Source organism: Carcharhinus amblyrhynchos, chromosome 9 (genome assembly GCF_965287045.1).
Source record: "Carcharhinus amblyrhynchos chromosome 9, sCarAmb.v2.hapA, whole genome shotgun sequence".
Classification (NCBI taxonomy): domain Eukaryota; kingdom Metazoa; phylum Chordata; class Chondrichthyes; order Carcharhiniformes; family Carcharhinidae; genus Carcharhinus; species Carcharhinus amblyrhynchos.
In genome coordinates, this window is record NC_137332.1 from 43,721,374 (window position 1) to 43,733,503 (window position 12,130).

The 12,130-nt window shown below is 43.6% G+C and overlaps 1 protein-coding gene across 1 annotated transcript in view; it reads right to left on the reverse strand.

The window, feature by feature from the left end:
* The window catches only part of hook1 (hook microtubule-tethering protein 1), a 72,163-nt gene that overhangs the window by 43,948 nt on the left and 16,085 nt on the right, over positions 1-12,130 (reverse strand). The window contains exons 3-6 of the mRNA XM_080195537.1: positions 9,128-9,200; positions 8,533-8,583; positions 4,479-4,611; positions 605-672 (exon numbers count right to left, since the gene is read on the reverse strand). Coding sequence (XP_080051663.1) covers positions 605-672; positions 4,479-4,611; positions 8,533-8,583; positions 9,128-9,200 — 325 coding nt within the window. The remainder of the gene's footprint in view (positions 1-604; positions 673-4,478; positions 4,612-8,532; positions 8,584-9,127; positions 9,201-12,130) is intronic.

Sequence of the window (12,130 nt, forward strand, 5' to 3'; positions counted from 1 at the left end):
CAAAAATAATTATCACCATTACTGTTATTCTTATTGACCACCAATGCCAAACCTAACATCCTGCCTAATACTGGCAGAAATGCACTACAAATTTTCCTCATTAACAACTTGTGGTGTGATGCCAAAGATAGTTTATAATGTTTTCTTGAACCGTATTTGTGTATACTTTTCCATGATTTTAATTACTAAGTGAAGTGCTCACTGAAACATAATGTTGAACTTTTCAGTATAAATATTTATATATAAAAGTAACAGTTGCAGTACTGCTTTTTACAAACAGTCTTGCATTTTTAATTATTATTCTCTCTCAAAGCTTGTGCACTGCTGGCAAAAGCAGCATTTATTGGCCAACCCTAGTTGCCTCAGCAACTGAGCAGCTCGTTGAGTCACTTCAGACAACAGCTCAATGTCAACCTCATTGGTGTGGGAAAGGAGTCAGATACGGGTGACAGCAAGTAAGGGATGCAGCTTCATTTCTGAAGGACATCAATGACCAGATAGGTTTTGTCATTCCATCTCTGTCCTTAGCTGTGAAAACCTACTATATTTAACAGGACATTGCCTGGACTGGAGCTGAGACACACTTAAATTTATGATTCCTTACTTCTTGAATGGCGGTCATAACATTATGTTGCACAGATTCTTCCAGCGTCATGATATTCTGAATATGCTCTGCAACACAAAAATTAAAGTTACAAAAGTCAAAGGCTTATAAATGCTTTAATCCTTCAAAGACATCAGCAACTCGTGGAACATTTTGTAACAATCCAACCCTGTTATGAATGTACATTAAACAAAAGAAAGGTCCTTCGATGGCTTACAAAATGCTATAAAGAGAAAGGATCCCAGCTTCATTGCCAGTCTGTGATGAGTTATTGGTTGTCAGCTGCTGTAACAGTAGGACTGCTATATTTTCACTCAACTCCCCAGGGCTAACGAACCTAAAAGCTGCAGTAGGCAATTTGGCCCATGGCTGATTTTGTTGTGGTCTCAACTCCACTGTCCTGTCTGCGCCCCACAGCCCTCAACGCCCTTGCCTATCAAAAATCTGTCTAATGTGGTGAGTGACAAAGAATTGGCTGTGGGGGAAGGGCACAATTGTAGCCAGGGGAAGAATTCCAATAACTCCTGTAGGAAATGTGCACGTCTCTGTGATGCTACAAACAAAGGACAGAATTGTGTTCATATGTGATACTGTTATGATGGGCTTGCCAAAGTTATCTGTCTAGGCTTGTACATGAAGATATGCCTGAAGTACAAGAGGGCTGACTACACTTTTACATGATGTGGAGATGCCGGCGTTGGACTGGGGTAAACACAGTAAGACGTCTCACAATACCAGGTTAAAGTCCAACTTGTTTATTTGATAGTAAACCCACAAGCTTTCGGAAATGCTGTTCCTTCGTCAGCTGTGTGGAAGGTTCTGATCAGAGAAGGGCATATATAGGCAGACACAGTTTACGGAATACTGATTAGAATATGAGTCTTTACAGCTAACCTGCTATTCAAGTCTTAAAGGTGCAAACAATGTGAGCGGAGATAGCACTAAAGAGATGTGTATTGTGTCCAGACAGGACAATAAATGAGATGTTGCAAGATCAGCAAGTCATGGGGGTTACAGATAGTGCGACATGAACCTAAGATCCCGGTTGAGGCTGTCCTCATGCGCGGAACTTGGCTATCAGTCTCTGCTCAGCGACTCTGCGCTGTCATGTGTTGTGAAGGCCACCTTGGAGAATGCTTACCCAAAGATCAGAGGCCGAATGCCCATGACCGTTGAAGTGTTCGCCAACAGGAAGGTAACAGTCTTGCCTGGTGATTGTTGAGCGATGTTCATTCATCCATTGTCGTAGCGATTACAAAATAATTAGTATTCTGTAAACTGTGTGTGACTTTATATGCCCTTCTCTGATCAGAACTTTCCACACACCTGACGAAGGAACAGCGTTTCCGAAAGCTTGTGCATTTGCTAACAAATAAACTGGTTGGACTTTAACCTGGTGTTGTGAGACTTCTTACTGGGTACACCCTTACACGCAGTATGAATCAGTGCCTTCAGAAAAGATAGAAGAAAATAAAGCCAAGCAATTTGGCATCAAACTCTTTCTGGCAAAGCAAGAAAGAGATAGTCAAGACTGGCTTTCATACCCGTACACAGGATATTATGATAGGGTATGATGAAATCGGGTCTGCAATTGGATGTCATCATGCCAGTCTTAGAAAGGTGAGCAGGCACTGAAATTGGAAGCCTGCCTGCCACTTTCAATTTACCAATTGACAAGCTAGTGAGCTTCTCAAGAGGTAGCTTTTTTATTACCTACTGCACATTCCAAGTGCTAGGCAGGAAAATGTTCAGGACTGCTTTAACGAAGGTATGATGACACAGAAGGGTGAAAAGAAAGGCCTGCTAATGGTAACATTTTGTGGCGATGCTGGTGTTGGACAGGGACGGGCACAGTAAGAAGTTTCACAACAGGTTTATTTGGAATCACGAGCTTTCACAGTGCTACTCCTTCATCAGTTGAGTCTCACGATCTTCTTGGAGATCCTCTCCATTTTGAACTGGCAGTTTGCGGTGTCAATGGTAGCCATGATATGGAGATGCTGATGTTGGACTGGGTTGGGCACAGTAAGAAGTCTCACAACACCTGATGACATCTGACTCATCTGATGAAGAAGCAGTATTCCGAAAGCTCGTGATTCCAAATAAACCTGTTGTTCTGAGAGTTCTTACAATGGTAACATAGCTACTTGTGGCAGTACATTCTGTTGGTGACAGTGGTGGTATGATTTTTGGCTTCATTTATTGACTTCTTTGAGCAGGCCATGAGAAATAAAGGAGTCAGGGAGGCCTTTAAATTTGTGGCTATGTTTGCGTTCCTATTTACATCATAACATCTGTACTTCATGATGTCCCAGCTTACATTCTCTTTGCACTGCTAATCAGCCCAATCTGCACTGCTAATTAACTGTCTTCCTACTGGACAGCTACAGTCCGGCCGATGTTTAATTCAATGCATTGAGACAACAGGGGCAGGAGCGAGTAGGCCTCTCACTTTCCCTTCTGCCTCCCTCACCCCATCAAAAACCATTAAATCTAACCAAAAGGATTACATAGGCCAGGCTTGTCCAACCTCCAGCCCGTGGGCCAGATGTGGCTCCCAAGACATTGCTGCAGTCAAGCACTGTAAATTTCATGGACATGGTTTTGGAAAATGATGCGAGTTTGATTATCCAATGGCAGGCTGCTTTCTCCATGCTTTAGGCTTTCTGCTGAGCCAATCAGCAGCTAGTGCAGAGGGGAACCAGCCTGTGATTGGAGAGGCCAACTACAGTCAGTTGCCAGGCAAGTTTAAATTCTTGGTTTCAGTGTGAGGAGCTCAGAGGAGCTGTCGCATGCCACTGGGGAGTTGGGTGGTGATAATTGAATGTGGCCGGCCAGACCTTGGAGGCAGCCTCCACTTTAATTTACTCTGAAGTGGATGAAGGGTTGGAAGTTGGGGACAGTTGTCCGGAGCTCAGGAGGCCTCATGTGGGCTCATGGGGGTCCTGCCCTAGTTGCAGAGAGCAGTGAGTAGGCATGTGGGAGGGGTAGGGAGCAGTGTGCGTGTGTGCATAGTCACACACACGTGAATATGTATCTTATCCTCAGCATTAGGTTTCTCATTTACTCTCATCACCCCTCACCAGCAGATTTACAGTGGATGAGGGTGAGTGAGCCAGCACCCTGAAATTGTAAGTGAGCTGGACACACACATGCAGACGCGCACACCCATGCCCACCTACACACTTTGACCTTGTCACCTGGTCATTTTTATTAATTATTCTTCATTAACTTATCAAATTAATGTTGATAAGTTAATGTAATTGCTTTACATTTCTTTAGAAATTATTTCCTTTTTAACTCCTGGGCGTTTTTTGATATTCAGTTTATTATTGTGCCAAATGTTAACTTTCGGAAATATCCTCATTGGCCACCTTGTCACCACTCCACTACCCCAATGGAAATGGTTAACAAGCCTGACAAAGGATATACAACAGAAAAACAGAGAGTCCATGCTCCATTCGAGCTTCCTTCAATCTTTCTTTATTTAAATCTATCATCATAACCCTTCTCCCCCAGTGCTTATCTAGCTACCTCTTAAATTAAGTCTATACTACTTGCTTCATCCACTACTCACTGAGTACCTAAGAACATAAGAAATAGGAGCAGGAGTAGGCCATCTAGCCCTTCGAGCCTGTCCCGCCATTCAATAAGATCACGGCTGATCTGAAGTGGATCAGTTCCACTTCCCCGCTCTCTCCCCATAACCCTTAATTCCCTTCTCACCACTCAGTGGTTAAAGAAATTTCTCCTAAAAAGTTATCAGGAGAGGAAAGATAACAAGCATTGTTTTAGGAATTGAACACTCTTAATTCATACGCTTTCATTTCAGGATTGTTAAATCATAAGTCGTTGAGAGAGGTTTTGTACGTACCCTGCTTCTTCTCACAGTTTATTGCACACCCCAAAATCAGTTGGAGCAATCGACCCAGTTCCACGATATCTACATGCTCTATAATCAGATTCAAATCTGGATGGAAAGATTCTGTGATTTGTTGGCCCAGTATCTGTAAATAGTTACCAGTTACTCATAGGATCATAGAATAGAATCAATGCAGCGCAGAAGGAGGTGACACAGCCTATTGCGCCCGCACCAACAATAAGTCCTATCATCGACAACAGGCCCTATCCCCATAACCCTGTGTATTTACCCTGCTAATCCCTCTGGCACTAAGGGACAATTTAGAATGGCCAGCCAACCCAACCTGGACATCTTTGTAATGTGAGAGGAAACCGGTTACCCAAAGGTAACCTGCGTAGTCTCAGGGAGAAAGTGCAAACTCCACACAGACAGTGACTGAGACTGGAATTGAATTGGCACTGTGAGGCAGCATTGCTAACCAATGTGCCACTGTGCCACCCTACTAACAATAAGAACATAAGAAATAGGAGCAGGAGTAGGCCATCTAGCCCTTCGAGCCTGCCCCGCCATTCAATAAGATCATGGCTGATCTGGCTATCAAAGAATAGATAGATTCTTTGACCAACTGAAGTAAATACTTTGTGCAGGTGGACACCATTATCTGAATACCAGATTTACCTCTATTGGCTGTGACCGTAAACATATTACCCATTCACTAAGTCACCCATATCTTAAAACCCCACATTTAATCTCTGTACTAAATTAGCTGATTTCAGGTAGTGTTGCAGTAGAGTGCTAAAAATGTGCTTAATTAGGATAAGCTAAATAATGATTGATTGACAACAACTGGATTTTAAAAAATAATTTACAGAATGTAGGTATCACTGGAAAGGCCAACATTTATTTCTCATCCTAACTGCCCTTGAAGACGGCAGTGACCCAGCTATGTGAATGTAGCTGAATCACTGTCAGGCTATTTCAAAGCTAGGGCAGTTAAGAATCAACGACATTGACATGGGCCTAGCGCCACATTGAGGCCAAAATCTGGGGAAGGACACTAGATTTCCTTTCATAGGAACACAGAAACCCTACAGTACTGAAAAAGACCATTCAGCCCATCGAATCTGTATGGACCACAAACCCATCCAGGTCCTACCCCCATATCCCCACATATATTTTACTCACTAATCCCTATGCATCTCAGCACACGAAGGGGCAATTTTAGGATGCCCAATCAACCTAACCCACACATCTTTGGACTGTGGGAGGAAACCAGAGGACCCGCAGGAAACCCACACAGACTTGAGGAGAATGTGCAAACTCCACGCAGACAGTGACCCAAGCCAGGAATTGAACTCAGGTCCCTGGAACTGTGAAGCAGCACTGCTGACCACTGTGCTACCATGCCGCCCCAATGCATAAAGAATATTGGTGAACCTGGCAGGTTGTCATGAACAATCGGGTAGTTTCACAGTCATTGTTACAAGATAGTAGCATTCTATTCCAGACTTATTTAATTAACTGAATTTAAATCCCCCAGCCAGACTTATTTAATTAACTGAGTTTAAATCCCCCAGCTTCTGTACCCAATCATTAATCCAAGCTGTTGTCCAGAAACATAACCACCATGATACTGTACCCTCTTCATTTATGCGCATGCATTTGGAGGACAGGATCAGGTTCAGTTGCGATGCTTCCCACAGTTGAATAAAACATGATGCTCACTATTTAACCCATAAAAAATAGTATCCTTGAAGAGATACCACATAAAGCTACATAACTTGAATGTCTTTGAAAAGAGGTGGAGGAAATAATAATACTGAATATAGGACCTATAAAAGGTGAAGGGGGTAAGGTCTGTGTGGAACCAGAAGAAATGGCAGAGGTGCTTAATGAGTACTTTGCCTCAGTATTCACGGTGGAAGCTGATCTGGGAGATTTTGCCACAGATTTGCAGCAGATGGAAAAGATTGAGTTTGTGGATATTAAGGTGGAGGATGTGTTAGAACTTTTGAATTCTATCAAGATTGATAAGTCGCCGGGACCAGATGGGATAAACCCCAGGATACTGTGGGAGGCGAGGGAAGTGATTGCCGAGCCCCTGGCGATGATCTTTGCGTCGTCAATGGAGACGGGAGAGGTTCCGGAAGATTGGAGGATTGCGGATGTAGTCCCTATTTTCAAGAAAGGGAACAGAGATAGCCTGGGAAATTACCAACCGGTGAGTCTGACCTCAGTGGTTGGTAAGCTGATGGAAAGGCTTCTGAGGGACAAGATTTACGACCATTTGGAGAGGTTTGACATGATCAGGAATAGTCAGCATGGATTTGTCAAGGGCAGGTCGTGCCTTACGAGCCTAGTTGAGTTCTTCGATAATGTGACTGAACACATTGACGAAGGAAGTGCCGTGGACGTGGTGTACATGGACTTTAGCAAGGCGTTTGATAAGGTCCCCCATGCAAGACTTCTTGAGAAGGTGAGAGGGCATGGGATCCGAGGGCCTTTGGCCTTGTGGATCAAGAACTGGCTTGCCTGCAGAAGGCAGAGAGTGGTTGTGGATGGGTCTTTTTCTGAATGGAGGTCAGTCACCAGTGGAGTGCCCCAGGGATCTGTTCTAGGACCCTTGCTGTTTGTCATTTTCATAAATGACCTGGATGAGGAAGTGGAAGGATGGGTAAGTAAGTTCGCTGATGACACGAAGGTCGGTGGTGTTGTGGATGGTCTGGAAGGATGGCAAAAGTTGCAGCAGGACATAAATAGGATGCAGGACTGGGCGGAGAAGTGGCAGATGGACTTCAACGCGGATAAATGCGTAGTCGTCCATTTTGGCAGAACCAACAGGATGAACGAGTACACTATCAAGGGCAGGAGTCTTGGTAGTGTTGAGGAGCAGAAGGATCTTGGGGTCCGGGTCCACAGGACTCTTAAATCGGCCTCGCAGGTGGAAGAGGTGGTCAAGAAGGCGTATGGTGTACTGGCCTTCATAAATCGAGGGATTGAGTTTAGGAGTCGGGAGGTAATGCTGCAACTTTATAAGACCCTTGTCAGGCCTCATTTGGAGTACTGTGCGCAGTTCTGGTCGCCTCACTATAGGAAAGACGTAGAAGCTATTGAAAGGGTACAGAGGAGATTTACAAGGATGTTGCCTGGACTGGGAGGCATGCCTTATGAAGTTAGGTTGAGGGAACTGGGTCTCTTTTCCCTGGAGAGACGTAGGTTGAGAGGCGACCTGATAGAGGTTTATAAAATGTTGAGAGGAATAGATAGGGTGGATTCTCAGAGGCTATTTCCCCGGGTTGAAATGGTCGCTACGAGAGGACACAGGTTTAAGGTGCGGGGAGGAAAGTACAGAAGTGATGTTAGGGGTAAGTTTTTCACTCAGAGGGTGGTGAGTGAATGGAATCGGCTGCCGTCAGTGGTGGTGGAGGCGAACTCGCTGGGGTCTTTTAAAAGACTTCTGGATGAGTATATGGGGTTTTATGGGATTGGGGGTTATAGATAGGTGTTGATGTGATCGGCGCAACTCGTGGGCCGAAGGGCCTGTTTGTGCTGTAGTGTTCTATGTTCTATGTTCTATGAATGTAAAAAGGTGGACTTGGCTGATGGGAGATTAGCAGAACAATGTGTTCATTCCGGCCCCAGTGTTAACTCTTTATGAACATAGCCCCATCTCACAGCGGTGTAGCTAATTCCCTTATTTAATATAGTATAGCAAAACCCAGGATGGGCAGTGACTGTTTGGATAGGGGATAAGAGTTTCAGTGGCAATGACAATGAGAATGGTTTGGAGGTGGAAAATGTGGAGCAGCGAGTAAGTCGTCTTGATGGATAGAATACAGGATTTTCAGGTCATCTTGGGTTAATCAGTTCAGGCTTAGGAGAGTACAGTAAACATTTAGAAAAAGTATTCAACTTACATTCATTAAGTTGACTGGAAAAGACAAAACTTGTTAGAAAATTAAAGGCTTTATACTCAAAAGCCCTAAATTATACTCATGCAATTATCCTGCAAATTTGCTCAGCTGAGCACTAAGTAGTCTGCTACAATACTAACTCGGAGCCCTACCTCATGATAATAATCAAGAACCTTCTGGAGAATCTTCTTCAAATTATTCATCTGTGTCGAATAAGATGAACAAAAATTTCTTAGTTCAGTCAGTACACACAACCGATTTATAAAACTCTAAAATCTACCATCAGGAGATAGCAAACAAGAAACGTTACCATCTGAGGAAATCTGTACCACAACTATCAGTCCAATTAATTACAGAAACACAAGATTTTTTCATATACTGGATGCAGTTATTTAATTGGAATTGTATTAGAACCTGCAAATATACTATTTCTTATACCACAAATAAAAGCAATCAAATATTTGTTATTTTAAATCATTTAAACTGCCCTACAGTGCACCTGTATCTTCCAATGTTGAGGAAATAATCCTGGAATTCATGGCAATTTGAATCACACCGATCACAATTTCTTACAAAATTACACTGAATATTTTTCTCTTTTGATTTCATTGTAAGCAGGTATACTGAGGAGAATTGATATTTTAAAAATCCAAGCTGAAATAAATCAGAGACACCTAAAAGCACTTGAGATATCCATATAATGGAAGTTTCTGATGAAGATAGCATCAGCTATCTTCACTACTGTACCTTCAATCTTGAATTTTCACCCACGTCGTCTTTAATGCGACTTAACCACGATTCATCAAACGAGGATGGGTCTCTACAAGGATTGCAGAAAAGAAAGAGGAACTTTACACAAAACAGAAGAACCGGATGCATTTTGTTGTCAACTTGGAGAGATTGAATTTTTCCCGGTCAACAATTTCAATTCTCCCTTAGTTTTCATAACAAAGCAATCAACAGATAGTGTGCAGGATAATCTTCCAACATGCAGTGCTGTGTTAACATTGTACCATGTGAAACAAATTGAGAACAGATTTAGCAACCTAAAAGTGGCTATTCACAAGGAGCTGTGAATCCCCAGCAGCAGCACAATTGCATAGCACCACAATCTGCAATCTACATAAGTAGTCCTTAAAGAAATCAGGAGAGATTACAAGGTAAGTGGCATATAAAAACTCCCAACCACTGTTAACACCACTTATTCTTCTTTGGATATCTCTTTTCCTCTCAGCACACCCCATCCAACACTCGCCCTCCCCAAATTACCTTAAACCCTTGGCTGGATTATTCCCTCTTGCAAGCTTACATGACTTAGATAAGGGGAGTGAAGGCATGGTAGCTAAATTTGCAGATGGCACAAAGACTATAAGATATAGCAGCAGAATTAGGCCATTTAGCCTAACAAGTCTGCTCCACCATTCAGTCATGGCTGATATGATTCTTAGCCTCATTCTCCTGCCTTCTACCTGTAATCCTTGATCCACTTATTGATCAAGAACTTATCCAGTTCTGTCTTAATGATCAGTGATCTGGCCTCCACAGCCCTCTGTGGCAATGAGTTCCACAGATTCACCACCCTCTGGCTGAAGAAATTCCTCCTCAGCTCAGTTATAAAGGAGCATCCCTTTACTCTGATGTTGTGCCCAAAGATGGGTATGTTGTGGAAAAAGCCATAAGGAGGTTGCAGACAGATATAGGTAAGTTGCACGAAAGGGCAAAAATCTGGCAGTTGGAGTATAATGTGGAAAAATGTCAATTTGTTCACATTGGTAGGCAGAATAAAAAAGATCTTTCCCTAAACAGGTAACAATTGGAAAATTCCAATGTGCAGAGGGATCTAGATGTTCTAGTATGAATCACTAAATGTTATTTTGCAGGTTCAGCCAGTAATTAAGGCAGCTAATGGAATGCTATCCTTTATTATGAGAGGAGTTGAACATAAAAGAAAGGTTGTTTTGCTTCAGTTATATAGGGCTTTGGAGAGACTGTTTCTTGAATACTGTGTCCAGTGGTAGTCTTATTTAACAAAGAATGTAAATATGTTAAAGACAATTCAGAGGAGGTTTACTAGATTGGTATGTGGAATTAATCGTTTATCTTATGAGCAAAGGTTGGATGGAGTGAGCTCATTTCCTTCAGTGTTTAGCGAAGTAAGGGTGACTCGATTGAATTAAATATGATCCTAAACAATCTTGACAAAGTGGACATTGAAAGGGTGTTTCCTCTTGCGGGTGAATCGATAACTAGGGGGCTCCAAATTTTCCACCTCCAAACCATTCTCATTGTCATTGCCACTGAAACTCTTATCCCCTATCCAAACAGCCACTGCCCATCCTGGGTTTTGCTATACTATATTAAATAAGGGAATTAGCTACACTGCTGTGAGATGGGGCTATGTTACATAAGAACATTAGAACATAAGAAATAGGAGCAGGAGTAGGCCATCTAGCCCTTCGAGCCTGCCCCGCCATTCAATAAGATCATGGCTGATCTGTCGTGGCTCAGTTCCACATTCCCGCCCTGTCCCCATAACCCTTAATCCCCTCGCTTATCAAAAACCCATCAACCCACATCTTAAAAATATTGAGCGAGGCAGCCTCCACCACTTCAACGGGCAGAGAATTCCAGAGATTCACCACCCTTTGAGTGAAGAAGTTCCTCCTCAACTCCGTTCTAAACCACCCCCCCTTTATCTTGAGGCTGTGCCCCCTAGTCCTACTGTCCTTTCTGAGCGGGAAGAGTCTCTCCACCTCTATCCTATCCATCCCTTTCATCATCTTATACGTCTCAATGAGATCTCCCCTCATTCTTCTAAACTCTTAATGAGTACAAGCCTAGTTTATTCAGCCTCTCCTCATAGCTCAACCCCCTCAACTCCGGTATCAGCCTAGTAAATCTCCTCTGCACTCCCTCCAAGGCCAAAATATCCTTGCGTAAGTGCGGCGACCAAAACTGCACACAGTACTCCAGCTGCGGCCTCACCAATGCCCTATACAGCTGCAGCAAGACCTCCCTACTTTTATATTCAATCCCCCTCGCTATGAAGGCCAGCATCCCATTAGCCTTCCTGACCACCTGCTGCACCTGCAGGCTGGGTTTTTGCGACTCATGCACAAGGACCCCGAGGTCCCTCTGCACCGTCACCTGCTGCAGTTTTTCGCCACATAAGTAATAGTCCTTCCTACCATTATTCCTACCAAAGTGGACCACCTCGCACTTGCCAACATTAAATTCCATTTGCCAGTTCCTGGCCCATTCGCCCAGCCTATCTAGATCCTTCTGCAGACTCTCCACACCCTCCGCGCAATTTGCCGTTCCACCAATCTTGGTGTCATCAGCAAATTTCGACACCATACACTCAGTTCCCTCCTCCAGATCATCTATATAAATGGTAAATAGCTGAGGCCCCAGCACCGACCCCTGGGGCACTCCACTAGTCACCAACCGCCAATCCGAATAGCACCCATTAACCCCCACTCTCTGCCTCCTATTTGACAACCAATCCTCTATCCACGCTAACACCCTACCCCCAACTCCATGCCCCCTTACCTTCTGCAATAACCTCTTGTGAGGTACCTTGTCAAACGCCTTCTGAAAATCAAGAAAGACCACATCCACCGGCTCTCCTCTATCCACCGCCCTAGACACATCCTCATAGAACTCCAATAAATTTGTCAGACACGACTTCCCCTTAACGAAACCGTGCTGCGTCTGCTCTATCAAGCAATTCCCCTCAAGATGCCTCGC